Source organism: Macrosteles quadrilineatus, unplaced genomic scaffold, assembly GCF_028750875.1.
Source record: "Macrosteles quadrilineatus isolate MER2022 unplaced genomic scaffold, UCM_ALF_1.0 Scaffold_4__1_contigs__length_99947679, whole genome shotgun sequence".
Lineage (NCBI taxonomy): Eukaryota > Metazoa > Arthropoda > Insecta > Hemiptera > Cicadellidae > Macrosteles > Macrosteles quadrilineatus.
Genome location: NW_026542597.1, coordinates 11,731,106 through 11,746,804, shown reverse-complemented (window position 1 = coordinate 11,746,804; position 15,699 = coordinate 11,731,106). Strand labels below are relative to the sequence as shown.

At 36.6% G+C, this 15,699-nt stretch overlaps 1 protein-coding gene across 1 annotated transcript; it reads left to right on the top strand.

Annotated features, from left to right (window-relative positions):
• Positions 1-3,743: 3,743 nt before the first annotated feature.
• LOC128993525 (centromere-associated protein E-like) lies at positions 3,744-15,509 on the top strand. The gene is made up of 6 exons (XM_054417488.1): positions 3,744-4,893; positions 6,236-6,405; positions 6,944-7,077; positions 7,975-8,152; positions 10,134-10,321; positions 15,003-15,509. The coding sequence occupies exons 1-6, from the start codon at positions 4,035-4,037 to the stop codon at positions 15,355-15,357; spliced, it is 1,884 nt and encodes a 627-aa protein (XP_054273463.1). The 5' UTR covers positions 3,744-4,034; the 3' UTR covers positions 15,358-15,509.
• Positions 15,510-15,699: the final 190 nt, after the last annotated feature.

The following is a 15,699-nucleotide window of genomic DNA, read 5'->3' as shown; positions in this document are numbered from 1 at the left end:
GCCACACAGCTCCGGAAGAAATCCGTCCTCACAAGCATAAAAATCCCGCTTTTTCCTCTCTAATCCGCGCACAATACGTTAAAAATACGTCCACAATCCGCGCACTCTGTAAATTAACCTGAGTCTAATAATATATTCCTAAACGACATGGTATATCGTGGTTAGGCGCTCACAACGATTGCGTGAGAAGAGGAATAACCTTGAAAACGCCGCACGTTGATTTTGGTGCGGCGAAACGTCGGTGTTGAGAACTTTTGTCTGATATTTTAAATTTGGATTTATTTTTATTTTTATTTTTATTTTTGTATATTTTTATGTGCAATGAACTGTGTATGATTGTGACATGACAAGGACTACGTTCTCGTGACTTCAATAAGGTGAGTGATGCCCAACAAAAATATTATCATACTCTAATAATATAGTGCTACAAAACAAATTTTCCATTAATTTTTTCACCTATAACGAAATGTAACACTCAAAATATGTTACAGGATGTTTACACTTACCGTACTATGTATTTGCTTTCAATAACAGATACAAAAAAAATATTCAGTGAAAAAATAAAATGCTATTGCATTAATACGAAAATTTAAAAATTATATGTTCAATTAAACTATACTTATTGTTCTGAACAAACTTTACCTATAGCAGTTAACAATTTTAGAAATCAATAACATGCAATATTATATATCTCCTAAAATATGGGGTTAGAGGTATCAATAAATTAAGACAGGAGTTGTTGGTTTTCTCTTATCTGTGAACCATACAAACAAACGAAATTGGAAAACAAAATGCACACAAAACCTAAACCACAAATAAAAAATAGACCTATTACTTTTTTGTTTTCAAACTAGCCTTAGCCTTATGGACGATGATACCTTTGAGAAAGAAAGTGCAGTAATTGTATGTCAATTCTTTTCAAAACTAACCTAATACATTAATTGTAATAGCATCAAATATTATAAAGCTGGATAGTTTGTTTTGTTTCTGTTGGTTTGGTTGGTACTTTGTTTTGTTTGCCTGTTTGGTTAAAGTTAGCAGTGTTTCCACAAACCAACGTTTAGAGGAATATCACTAGAACGAGTAGTAAAATATCCCTATTCCCTAGAAAACGACTGAATCTCTAGAAGTGACAACGACAACCTAGAGACGTAGACGTAGAAGTAAAGGGAGTGAAGAGAACAATAAATGTACACAAAAAAAACATCATCGATCATTCTTGAATGCACTATAATCCTTGGTTCATATACTCATAAAGTGCTCCTCTTGAGTCACAAAGTACAAAGTGTCCCGATTTGCCGTTGAAATTCCCATATATTTTAAAATACTTTACAATTGGGTGAAATCCGCGCAAAATCCGCTCACGAGCCTAATCCGCACAAAAATCCGCGCAGCCCCCCAAAATCCGCGCAAAAAGCGTAATTACGCGCAAAACGGCAACACTGGTTAGTTCTTCTCTTCAGTAGAGTGGGAGTGAGTGAGAGAGAAGAATGATGATAACATATTGACAGGCGAGTGACGACTGAAAAAATGGGCCGATTTAAAAACTCACTGTGTCATTGGTTATGGAGCACTAGTTTCATATTACAGGAACTATACAGGGTGAATAAAAAGTCAAGACCCCTCTAATCCCTTCTAAGACCCTTCTAATATTTTCCAAGTAAATATACAGAGATATCCTTTTAATGGTCGTGCAATCTTAGCAGGAAGTTTCATTTTATGATTTTGAAATTTTTGAGTGTCCGGAAAAGGGCGGATTTGGGGGGCAACTCAAATATTTTAGATATAAACCCCCTTCAAGTGAAACCTCATTTTAAAGGGTTTACAAAAACTTAAAGAATGGTGAAAACTACAGGTCGCTATCTCTTCTCTATCCAAAATGGTAGCCCGTCAAATGTTGTGGAAAATCAATAGTGAAATTGGTTCGTAACGGTAATATTGGCTACCATTTTGGATAGAGAAGAGATAGCGAACTCTGGTTTTCACCATTCTTTAAGTTTTTGTTAACACTTCAAAACGAAGTGTCACTAAATGGGGGTTAACATTTAAAAAATTTTTGAGTGCCCCCCAAATGGAGGGATTTGGGGGCAACTAATGATTTTTCTATGTAAATCCCTATCAAGTGACATCTCATTTTGAAGTGTTAACAAAAACTTAAAGAATGGTGAAAACCAGTGTTCGCTATCTCTTCTCTATCCAAAATGGTAGCCAATATTACCATTACGAACCAATTTTACCATTGATTTTCCAAAACATTTGACGGGCTACCATTTTGAGTAGAGAAGAGATAGCGACCTCTAGTTTTCACCATTCTTTAAGTTTTTGTAAACACTTCAAAATGAGGTGTCGCTTAAAAGGGGTTTACATTTAAAATATTTGAGTTGCCCCCCAAATCCCCCCTTTTGGGGGGGGACACTCAAAAATTTCAAAATCATAAAATGAAACTTCCTGCAAGATTGCACGACATCAAAAGGATATCTCTGTATATTTACTTGGAAAAATATTAGAGGGGTCTTGACTTTTTATTCACCCTGTATGGATAATCAACAAAATTAAACAGATTAATAAATTAATCTGTAGGGATAAGAATTTAGATCGAACCTCAAAATTAGTTTCACCGAGTGGCCAGACATGTTCAAAGCAAATGTTTGTTTTCGGGCGTGCCTGCGAGGATTGTTTTTCCACAGCAGCACAGACTGCTATATCGAATGTTAGTTCTCTGACGTCCTATCTGACTTTGGGCGGCTTGTTAGCTTCTTTTTGAACGCAGAAGCCGTTGTTCTTAAGTTTGTAACACTCCTCATGATTGTGCCACATGACGGGTCCCCCTAATTTAAAATAATAATGCACGGAATTGCCACTGAGTTGCAATGACTGAATCATTACTTTTTAAATTCGACTCGGTAACAAACCACGGCCGCCTTTCCGTGTAACAAACGCACGATGCTCAGGTGACCACTGTTCTATGACCACAGATAATGGCATCGAGTAGACTTTCCAACAAGCCTAAGGCCCTGTACACATGAGGGTGACCAACCCCATCACTCTCAGACGACCGTTTGCTGAACAGTGCGCTACATAAATAGATCGTTTTTTGCCGCACTCTGTATGATACGTGAAGACGATTTCTACGAAACACTATACTCTTCCGTTAATAATGGATGGATTTTACAAACGAGGTGTCAAAATTAAGTATTTGTTGTGTCAGACGCCCCCTTTCACCAATATTCCTATTCCTGAGATATAAGTCCTCGCGCTTTGCCGCACAGGCCATCAGAATCCCAAATGTATATTTCTTATGAAAAAAGATTTTGTTTACTTAAAGAGACATCTTTACCTAGTTCTTGTTTCGAGCAATTAATTAATTGCGAAAGATTGAAAGTGATTCTTCTTTTACAATGATGATGGCTAGAATTGCGTCAATATTCCCTTCCAAATTCTTGGTTCCAACCGTACCCTCATATTTATATCATTGATTAAATAATTGCAATACATCGTCAAATTTTGTTTTTTTAATAATGGCTGTCATGTATAACAGCAAAATAGCTATCTCAATATTATTTCGTCTATAATTCTTTCCTCCATGGCGTTACCAAAAACCCTTTCCTTAGCAGTAGCACAAGAAATCCCGCCTTTTGTCTAAATAAAATTGAGTGTTGTTGAAGCTGTTGATTGATCGGCTGATTTTGAAGTTTTAACTGGTGAGTGGTGAACTGTTGTATGGTTGGTTATGGTTGCTGGTGTTTGTTTGTTATTGTCGGCGTGAGTGTATATTACATTTTTGTGCAATTATTTGGATTCAACAGATGGATGTTTCTATGTTTTGAGCCAAAATTGTTTAGGTTACCTTTCTAAATTGCTTGATGAGTGTATAAAAAAAGATACTTACTCCATCCCGAAATGTCTTTTCATACAAATCAACTTCGATACATTTTAGGTTAACTTCTATTGATTTGAATGCAAACTAGGCCTATTGACAATTTAAAATTTTTTCTTTTAAGTCCTGGCTTGATAGTCTTAACCTAAATTCTAATATGAACTCTAAAAAAATAATACCTAAGACAATTAGTTCCTGTCACAAACATACTAAATCAAGGTCTGGAAGAAATAACACACATTCTCCTTCAATTAAGTGTCATGAGGAAGTGATGAGTAGATTGTCATCATGCACAAATGAAAATTGTGATGGCGATTTAGACGACTGTATTGAACAATCTTGTATTCATAGAAAGGTGAAATATAAAAGAGATAACGTCAGGACTGTTCCTTCTAGAAGCAAACTAACCAATCACCATCAACAATCTTTCAGTGCTCCTGGCTCAAAACACTCTGGGTTTGGGTCTAAAGACCTAACTCCTAAAACTGTCAGATCCAAGAGTATACCTAGTGTTCAAACGACCAATTTTAATGATTCTGTTGATATCATACCAGTTAAACTAACTTCAACTAATGACCGTAAACAGAGGCCTCAAAAGCGAGTTAGACATATTTTAGAATCAAGGCCTGGATTAGGCGTGAGAGAAAAATCATCAAAGCCACATCGGCCTACTTGGGATGAAATACTGAGAAATAACTTAGAAGTTGTAAGTAAGGGTGATAAGAGTCCTAATAAAAAGACTCTTCAATCAAACAAAATCAGTAACTGTTGTCATTCTGAGCATTCTGTAGGCAGTTCAGTAAACAAAACTGAAAAGCACTCTTCAAAAGAGATCAATAACTGTAGACAAGACGAAATAAAACAGAACTGTTTGTCACAAAGGGCAAGTGAATCCTCAAAGTCTACAGACTCCTCTCAAATTAGGAAATTTGACATTTTTCAACAAATTAATTCTGATCCTATCAAAAGTCTAGATATGCTTATAAAACAACTTAGAGATGGATTACTAAAACAACGTAAGTAGGCTTAAGTACTTAAGTTAAGCTTAGTACAGTCCTAATATTGATATGCCTTAGAAAGTATTTTTGATTTGGACACTTAACTCAATCAACCTTATCTTGATTATAATCAAAAAATATCTGCAAAAATAAGATAAAAATTTTTCTGTTTATGTAAGGTACCAGTTTTTGAACTGTGGGCACAGTTCAAAAACTGGTCTTGTTACCATCTAACATCAACATTTTGTTTGATAGCATCATTAATTTTTATAGCCTAGTAACAAATGGTAGATTTACATTTATCAATGAAATTTAGGCTTAAATTGTATTCTTTAAAAACCCTCAGGAGGTTGGAGGTAGGCCTAGCTATTTACCTAACTTCCTCCAAAGCTTTAAATCTCAATTGTATTAATACAATCGTTAGGCTGTTGCCTAATTAAAGTATGGCCTAGAAGTTATACCATTGAGTATACACGTACTAGAGTAGCTACTCAATGGAGGTTATCGTTACCTGAACAGCACTGTTCCAGAGTAGCGTCAGCGGCCCAAACTTCTCCTCCTCGGGCTTGTCGGTAAGGCAGTTTGGTTGTTTTTTATTGCAGCGATTTATTATTGCTTTCATTGTAGGTTGTAAAATTTAATTTTTTGAATGAAATTCGTTTGATTGTTTCTAGTTTTGTTGTTTTTAATAAATTTGTAATACTATAAGGTTAAAAGGTCCTCAGAGGTGCACTGCACTAACGACAGACTACCGCGACCCAAGCGTCGTCAGCGGCCCGAACTACGTAGCCAAAATCGATAACAACTAATAGCATTATGTAACAACTCTTATACTTGTATACTCAATGGTTATTCATATAATATTTTAGACCGGCATGTGATCCAAAATTGTAGTAAGCTTATTTGCTAGGCTACTGGTCTGTGTGGTGGTTCTGTGAGAGTTACCTAAGTCACAATTAGTGAATGCAGTGATAAGAGTTGCAAGGCTGTTCAAAAATCAGCAATATCTGGCTTATCAGTCCAAAACGCTACCACCAAGCTATCATTAAGCTATCTTTTACATTTTTTTTGTGAGTATCATCACAGAAAACATACTACTATAACCCAGAATGCCAACCGCATGGTAAAAAGCATTAAGTGTTTTGAGAGAGCTTTGCCTGTCAATCGTAGGCAGCGCCACCAGCGTTGCTATGTTTGGTGCATGGCAACGCTGGTGGCGCTGCCTACGATTGACAGGCAAAGCTCTCTCAAAACACTTAATGCTTTTTACCACACGGTTGGCATTCTGGGTTAGTAGTATGTTTTCTGTGGTATCATATAGGCCAAACATCAACAAACCGGTTAATTAATATGCTTTCAGCTCAAAATGACTGCCTGCAAAACATAATATCGGACATGGAAAACGCAATGCTGAAGATTTCAGTTGATGGTAAAACACATCAGAATCATCAGTTTGACAGAGAGATCAATGACAAAGCGGAACGGACGACTGATATTCAATCAGCTGCCACAAATAACACTCATGAAAAGGTAGGTTAAGAAATCATAGTTTTGTGTGTTAGTAAGTCATGGTTTTAGATTTGTATGCCTAGGTCTATGATAGATCCCAATATTTAGTATTGCAAAGAATAATGGTTAATTTAAAATTATAAACAGTAATCCTTTTTTAAGTTTGTTTACAATGACTCTTTGAAGTGTGCAATGTCGGCCAGGGCCTATAATGGGCCTGTAAGGATGCAGCAATACCGTACTTCCAAATTTGTGTTAGGTTAGGTTCGGATGTCCTATGCCAGGTAGAAAATTAACCGAAATGCCTAGTCAAGATGGCTCTTAATATGTTGAGATTATCATTGTGCCTTTGATAGCCCAATTTAGACAATTTGGAGAGAATTTCCTATTCGAAAGTGTATCATCATGATCATTGAACTTGCAAACAAACTACTGATTCCAGCTAAGCCGATGCAAACTTAGTACACATAGTAACTTAAGTAGTAACTTAACGAGGTCATTAAAAATCTAAAGCTATAGCTTCTTCTAATTAGTATTAATACTTTCCTCTTAATTTCAGGTTAGAAATAAACATGTCGACATTGTGGAGTTGGAGCAAAATCTAGAAAAGAGTTGTCGTTATTTGCAGAGCCTATGCATCAAACAAAAAGAAAACTGCAGTAATCATTTGCGGGAAAAAGAGCAACTTTCCCTGTACGTATGAAAAGTAATTTTTATCAAAAGATTTCAATACAGTATCGTTAGACATTCTCTTATCCGGATTCCTCGAGACCGAGACCATTCCAGATAACTGGCTTTCCGGTTAAACCAAAATTTCCTGAATCACTCGAAAACTAATCCAAATATTTTACTTAAATTTGAGAGAGCATAGTATTTAGACATGTGATCAGTGATCACCAGTCTCAAATCTTTCCAACGAGAAAAGTTGTTTCAGTACCGCCCAATTCCTGCCGATCCAGTCGAGTTAAATTGTGGTGAAAACAATTGTCCGCTCAAAGAGATATCACTTCTGCAGAGTGTAGTCCTGTTAAACCGATGTCCGTTTAAAAGATGTTCGAATACCGAAAGGTGGGAATCTACCGTAGTAGCCTTAAGTTACATGGAAGGATTATCGGATGTATTTATTAATTAAATATATTTCTTTAACAAGGGTTTCTGTAAACATTTTAAAATCTTGAATTTTCATAAGATATTTAATGGTTATTTTATTCTAAAAAGGTAACCTGAGCCAGTTCCGATTCAACTTGATCAATTTTTCATAAAAAATATATTATTATTTAAACAAAATTAATAATAGGATTATCTACTGTTATCACTGATTATCACTGTTGATCTTGAATCTTCAGAAGATGACTGTTTAAAAAATATGTGAAAATATTGGCTGAAGTAGATGTTGGCTTGGTAGGCCTACTTGTTGAATTGTAACTTGTCCCACAAGTAATTTTATATTTGAAACGTCAACCAGTATTTTTGCCAGTTCAGCGACTCAGTCACCTCACAAAGACCATTTTAGCAATCTAATTCGACCAAGGAAGCCTACTTTTTGTGAAAGGTTTTACCTCCACAACATTTAAACTGTTTTCCTTGCAGACAATTGGCAGAGAGCAGGCGTTTGTTAGCTGTTACCAAATCCAAAGAAAAAAACTACGAAGTCACAATAGGCGAACTGAGACTGAAACTTCAAGAATACAACACAAAAGTTGATCAATTAAAGCAATCACTTCAGGATGTACAAAACAAAAATGTGACACTAAAAGAAGAAAATAAGGTAATCACTATGAACTTTAATTTTATTGGAATGTCCCTTTTATTAATTTCGTGGGAAATTGTTTAAAGCTACTTAAGCGTAAACGAGGAGTGAGGAGTTCGCTTTCCTCTTGACTTAGGTAATTATTTAATCATATTGTTATGCTAGAAGCAAAGTGAAACGGCTCTAGACATGTTATGAAATTTTTTTTACTATTTCAGTTAGGGCCCTTTCACAAGAGAGGCCACTGGTTACTGGCCGGGCAACTGCAGTTGATGGTACAGGCAACTGACAAGCCGCTCCACCAATAGCCACCGTACAACTAGTTAAAAAAACACTTGTTATAATGCTTTGCCACGAATTTAGTTTCCTATTTTACTGGCATATTCCTCCTTTGTACTATTTCAAATTACCGGGAATTTTTCAATCTCGCAAATTAGATCCTCAGTAAGTATTAAATTTGTCTTCTATTATTTTGTTTTGTCTTTTATTCTGTTCTTCCTTTGTGTTCTTCTTTTGCCGCAACGTCCTCTTTATTTTTCTTCTGCTCACTCATTTCTTAACACAAACAAAACAAATCAACACGAAACCAATCAACAACTAGCACAAGTGCGTCCATTTCTGCTAGTGAACTGACTATTTACCTCAAAATAATTTATGCGGTTCTGCTGTGGCGGCCACTAGTGGCTTCGTCTGAAAGCTCTGCATTGGCCTCGTCTGAAAGCCCCCATTTAAAACAATGTTTAAGCTGTGGCGGGCCATCAGTGGTCTAATGTGAAAGGGCCCTTAAATCTGTTTCTTTTTTCTGCACAGTTTTAGTATTAGTTTTGGAATTAAAAAACTTAAGTTGTTTTCTCAGGCTAACCCATCTTATCCTATTGGGTTTAGAATGTTTTAGAACTCTTATTAGATACGGTATTCAAAATTAGTAAAAACAGAGGATTTAATAGGGCTACTTTACTTACTGACTGAGCTTATATGCTATTTATGAAAACCATTTATGAACTAGAATATAGTGTTAAATTAAGTGTAAAATTTGCTTAGCTTGTTGGGATGGAATTTGAATAAAGCTTCTCGAATTTTAACTATGCTTGGTCTGCAGTTTTGCTTCAATGTGAGGATTTAAGTCTATTACTGGACCAATCCAATTTTTAATAGGACGATTTTACATTTTTCTCATATGTTGTCAGGTTTTCAAGTAACATACATTTTTCCTGGACTCTTGGCGTACTTTGAAATAGTAGTTTACGCAACAATTGCGTTAAGTGAGTCTTTACGACACGAGTAGAAAATTTAAGGCACGAGCCTTGGCGAGTGCCTTAAAAACTTCTACGAGTGTCGTAAAGACTATTAACGCGAGTTGCGTACACTACTTTACCTACGACCGGTTTTTAATTACTATCAATCTGGATTTAATTACTAACAATCACTACTGATAACTTTTTAGAGAGGTTATGTTTTCGTGTATTGTCATTGCCACTGAAAGTGATGCAACGACTTGTTGTATAATCAGCTGATTTCCTTTAATTACGTGTTTGTTAAACTTCGTTAAATATTACATTGCTAGCAGCATTCTTACCATAAATAATATTGTATCAGGTACAATTCGGCAAATATTTCATTTATTTTTGGACTTCCACCAACTTAATTAAGAATACGCGAGTATCAACATGAACAAGTCGGATCAACAATTAAATTGGTCAACTGATCAGCTGATTAGTTGACGTTTGAAGCATTACAATTTTAATTCTTTTCTCTCAATACTTGAACCTCATTGGTCCGTTACCTGTGTGGATATGAGAAAACTATGCGGATATGAAAGTAAACAGCTGTAAAGTGAAACTTTTTAATTCTAAGAACTGGACTGAAATGGCTACTTTAAAAAACGGTCGTAGGTAATCTACTTTTGTCCATAGAAATGTTTCTTTTTATTTAATCCAATGGAAAATTGTAGTCCTAAATTGACACAAAATGTATTTAAAATAGCTTAATATATTTTTAGGCTATGAGGTCACTGAAGGACACCCTGAAAAGAGTTGGTGTGAGACTGAAACAACTTTCAAGAGAGAAGGAGAATCTTCAATCAAAATTGAGCTTAAAGGATTTAGAAATAGAGAAACTAAAAGTAATTTTACAAATTAAAAGTGGACATAAAGTAGATGGTCAGCAGGAGAAGCAACATGACAAATTGTAAGTATCATCTTTCTATTTTTTTATCATGTTTCTAAACATGCCTCTACGGTACTAGCTCTCAACACTCTAACTAATTTGTTTCCAATGATTGTGTGCTTTTTGTGCTCTTAACATATCAGAGCTTGCAATGGATGGGGAAAAATTAATGTTTAAGTATTATTTAGATGCTAAAATCACATGTAAAAATGCTAAAAATACTAATTTACAGATTTTCAAAATGATTTCGTAAATACTTAAAGAAACAATTAGGAAGTTTCAGTTCATCCAGGGCATAGTTTGGACCTGTGTGAATATTTGCAGTTTATTTCAAAATTTCAACACTATAAACACTTTAATAATGCCACAAGGTTTTTTTGTAGGACCATGTTTATGTGGTAACTAGCCGGCGGTTGGAACGCTCCTAATGGAAAAGAATGTGGTTAAATTAATTCTCTGTAGAGTGTGCAACAATTTTATTATTTTGTTTTACAAACTTTTTTATTCATAGATATTGATTCTTATTGTGAAATTCCTGTATTTTAATTTAGTTTGAAATAAAATTTTGAAAGTAGTACTAGTACACCCTGTAAGTGATTCATTCAGCTAAGTTTTATTTAAAAAATTGCCTTTTGTTTGTTCATATAAACGATACATCTCTGTCAGTATCGTTGGTTTTGGTCTAATGGTCTCCAGGCATCTTTCTTCTTGATTGAGACCTTCTTGGTTAAAATTATAGGTTTATTCCCACTCAGCAGTGGCGGATCCAGAGAGGGGGCGACGGCTCCCCCCATGCGAATATATTTTTTGTACTGCATGTCTACACAACAGCAAAAATTATCAAAATTTTGCCGTGATCGTAGAAAACGATGAAGTTCCGTAACCGTGGGAAACAAGGATGATGACTACATGGCCGCGGGAGATGCTCAGAATTTAACCGCGGACGTGGAAGACAACGATAATCTACGATAATGTTTACACGACCACGACCGCACAAGATGTTCATAATTTTGCCGCGATCACGGAAGACAATGATGGTGTTAGTTACCGCGTGGGTTATTCATGAATTTTCCGTGACTGCCGGAGACAATGATGGTGTCTATACAGCGGGAAATGAACGAAATGTTGCCGCGATCCTTGAAGACGATGTTTTCATGACTGTGGGGGCGGGAGATGAGTTGTTCATAATTTTGCTGCGATCGCGGAAGATGATGTAATGTTACCGTGTGGATTATTCAGGGTTTTGCCGTGACCGCAGGAAACAATGACGATGTGGGGAGGGGGTTCATCTCTAATCTAAATCTGCCCCCCCCTCAATCTTAAGCTGGATCTGCCACTGCCACTCAGGCAAGTCTATTATCACAACAACAATTAAAATTTTAACCTAGGTCTTTGTGACCAATTTTGCAGCATATTTTATCTTTTTATGTATAGGTCTACACGGTCCATGTAAGAAAACTAATCTTTCTATAGCAAAACAAATAAGAGATATCTTTTTAGCGAATTTCCCATATAGGGAATAAGCTATTACCGTAGTACTCATGGTAAGACCTGGACCCGGGACCAATTTTTTTTTTCGTTTTGAGGTCCCTAGAGGCCAAAAATACCATCCGTTCAAATTCATATATATATATACATATGTCCGTTAGCGCGATAACTCGAGCAAAAATGATCCGATTTCGATGAAATTTGGTACAAACGTGTAAACCTACGTTTATTCTAACGAGTTCGCGAACCAGTATGATCGGACCATGGGAACGGGGGCTTATGGGGGCTTTTATGGGGTAAAAATGGGTTTTTCCCATTTTTGACCCAAAAAACATAGAATTTTGCAAATTCTTTCTAAACTATTTTGTAGAGCTTAAAAAAACAAATAATTTAGTATATTGAAGCGTTATAATGCGCCTAATGGTTACGGAGTAAATTCCAAAAAATTGTAAATTTAAAATTCCCATGTTATTCTTATGGAGAATAAGTAAACTGTTGTAGTTTGCTTGTTTATTAACATATTTTGCCCAAATTTGGAAAATGTTTTTATTTCTTACTAACTACAGTAAAACGCCCATTATCCGAATTAATTGGGACCGGGGTCGATTCGGATAATCAAAAATTCGGATAATCAGACACAGAATGGTAATAAAGAAAAACAAAGTGTTACACAACGAATGAACTTTATTGAGTGGATAACTAAGACATAATAGAGATGTTAAATTGAATTTAAGTACAAGTAGAGAAACAAATGCTGATATTTATAAAAACAAAACTACAGTACAATATAAAGTTCTTTACAAAAAGTTCTTTTACAACGCTTACTTGTACATCTCGATCAGCGTAAGTTGCCGTGACCTTGTAGCTCGTTTCCGCGCAGCTAAATCACGCAGGCGCCGGACGGCAAGAAGCTGTACACCGTCGCACTCTGGTTGCCGCTCCATCCATTTGAGGGCGTTGTCAAAGCACGTGAACGCCTCACTATGTGATGGTACACTTTCGTCTCCTGCATCTTCGTCTCCCCCCGTTTTCATTACTTTCATCTCCATTGTCCTGTTCATCCATGACACTCACAGCGATTTCATCATCAGTCATTATCTGGTATCCTTGATCGTTCCTATCACATTCCAACCACTCTTCCATATCATCGACATCACACTCCGAACAACCCGCAATCTCCTTAGCCATGTTTACTAACTCCCCAACTGACGGCAATTCCGGTTCGTCTTCATCAACGCCAGCAGCTTCAGCAGTTAGTTCTCGTTCTTTAGCTTGCTTTTCAAACTCGAGTTGCTCTTTTGTCGACGTACCGTTTATTTTGTTCCACGCCCGTTTAAGTGAAACACTTTTAACCATGTTCCAGGAGTCTGCAATCATGTAGCAACAGTCTTTTAAGTTTATTTTTTTGTACGAATCCAAAACTTGTTCCTCGTCGTTCTCTTCAGCTAGGAGCAATTTACGAAGCATCTGTTGTCTGTAAAGACGTTTTGTGCACTCAATCACACCCTGATCCATGGGCTGGAGCAGACTTGTCACGTTAGGAGGTAAAAAGAGACACTTAAATCCCCCCTTTTCTCTCACGAGAAGATCTAGTGAAGGATGCGTCGGCGCATTGTCCATGATAAGCAGAACCTTTCCCTTTTTTCCTGTTTCTTGTTTAAATTTTTTCACTTGAGGAATAAAGGTTTTGTCGTACCACTCCAAAAAAATAGTGCTCTCCATCCAAGCATTCTTCTGGTTGGTGTAAGTCACTGGTAAGTTGGCTACGTTCTTAAAAGCCCGTGGCTTCTTTGCTTTGCCGATCAATAATAAAGGAAGGCGATGGGTAGAGTTAGCGGTAGTGTAGTAGAGCTAGGCGGTTAGTAGAGTTAGCGCAGACCATTATAGTGACGCGATCTTTACTGACTTTGTGTCCGGGAGCACTTTGTTCTCTTTTAGATGCTAGGGTTTTTCTTGGCCAAGCTTTCCAATTCAAACCAGTCTCGTCAGCATTATACACAAGATCAGGGTCGTACATTTCTGTTTCTTTTTTAAATGTCTCCACAAATTTATTAGCAGCTTCACTATCAGCAGAAAGTTTTTCACCGGCAATATCCAATTCTCGAATGCCGTGCCGATTCTTGAAATTGCGTATCCATCCCGTGCTTGCCTTAAAATCAGCTACACCCATTTTTTCACTGAACATTCGCGCCTTTTCACACAAAATAGGTCCTGAAATCGGTTGTCCAATAGATCTTTGTTGCAAAAACGAAGTAAAAACTGCATTTTCCAGCTGTTCATCTTTAGCCTTTTTCATCACTTTTCGTGACGAACATCCATCATCACTTTCCAACGTAGTCACAAAACTTAAAATCTTTCCACTGTTATTTTTTATGTCAGTAATCGTAGCCGCCCCGACACCAAATCTCTCCGCCAATACCTTTCCCGCCACTCCTTTTTTTAGTTGGTTGATTATTTCCACTTTGTTCTTTAGCGATAGGACAACACGTTTTCGTTTTGCACTCATTTTACTTGGTTATTTAACACACGTAACCATACAGTAATGAAGATCACAAGTTTGACAATCTCACAACTCTATAAAAAATCAGCGATCCGCACAATAGAAGAGGGAGGAGCTAACTGACCTAGAATCCGCCAAAAATCGATAGTTCGCGTGTCATTGGGTAGGGGGAGTGGCTGCAGGTGCATGCGCTGTACATTCTGCGCATCTAAACGCTGTCTCGATGTCAATTCACTACACCGCCGCGCGGGGTGGCGACGTCATTGTGTCTACGCGGCAGTCGGTCAAATTTTTGCACTTAGTTTTAATTTTTAATATTAAGCTTGGAGCCGATTCGGATAATTGGCGATTCGGTTAATCGGCGTTCGGATAATCGGCGTTCGGATAATCGGCGTTTTACTGTATTGACATTTTACATAAAAAAACACTTTTACCCCCTTGTTGCAGCAAACCTAAGTATGTGTTAAACTGATTCTATTTAAATAGGGAATAAATGCGATATTTTTAAGGAGACAATTTAGTGTAAATCCAATCAGGCAATTGGAAATTTGCTTAGTCTGCAGGTTTGCTGCGGCGGGGGTATTAAACTCATTACACTGGTCACAAAAATGCCATTGATTAAAAAAGATATACAATACTGTATCAGTATTCCCAAAATAAGTTTTGTATCAAATTTAAATTTATTTAAAATTTTAAGTTACAAAATTGTTTCAGACTTGACGAAAACATCGATGTAAAAATGTCCGAGAAAGACATGTCGATCACTTTGTCGTCGGTCAGTAGCTGGTCTGGGAGGGGATTGATCTGCTCGTCGCAAGCTTCTAGCAGTCCTAGACACTCTCCCTCGCCCTACAACTCCTGGCAACACATAAGCTCCATCGTACAAGAGCCGTCAGCCATTGCGGAGATCAACAGAGGTATTGCAGTCAAAGTACAAGACATCAACCGCAAGTATCGCCAGATGGAGCCACTGCATCTAGATCTTCAGAATCCATCATCTTGTAGCTCCTTCCGGACTGACGGTGAAGTTATTTACTCTGACGGCGAGAGCGGGAGTTTTAGTTCATGAGGGAGTTGTTCAGAACGCCAGAGAACGACGGTAGTCAATTCTACTTTGACGAGCTGTGATAGTAAAATTACAGCTGATATTTTTGAAATTGTACTTATATTGTATTTTAAATGTAATTTTAGGGGTTTATACTTGAAATAAATAAAATGTGTATACAGTTATTGGTTTGTTATGTCAAAACATTATTTTGGTTAAATTTTATCAATTTAATAACAATATAAAAAACTTCATAAACATTAGAGATAGGTATTAAAATGACTTGCCTTCCACAAGAATCTCTTTGATTATGCAAAATAAATATTTAAATCAATGTTTATGTTCACAAGCAAGAAGATACATTAT

What these genes read in the sequence shown, in the direction of transcription:
- LOC128993525 (XM_054417488.1), top strand. Translation starts at nt 4,035, where the DNA reads ATGAACTCTAAAAAAATAATACCTAAGACAATTAGTTCCTGTCACAAA. An exon ending in AGATGGATTACTAAAACAAC is followed by an intron (nt 4,894 to 6,235) that starts GTAAGTAGGCTT and finishes ATATGCTTTCAG; the next exon opens with CTCAAAATGACTGCCTGCAA. An exon ending in GAAAAAGAGCAACTTTCCCT is followed by an intron (nt 7,078 to 7,974) that starts GTACGTATGAAA and finishes TTTTCCTTGCAG; the next exon opens with ACAATTGGCAGAGAGCAGGC.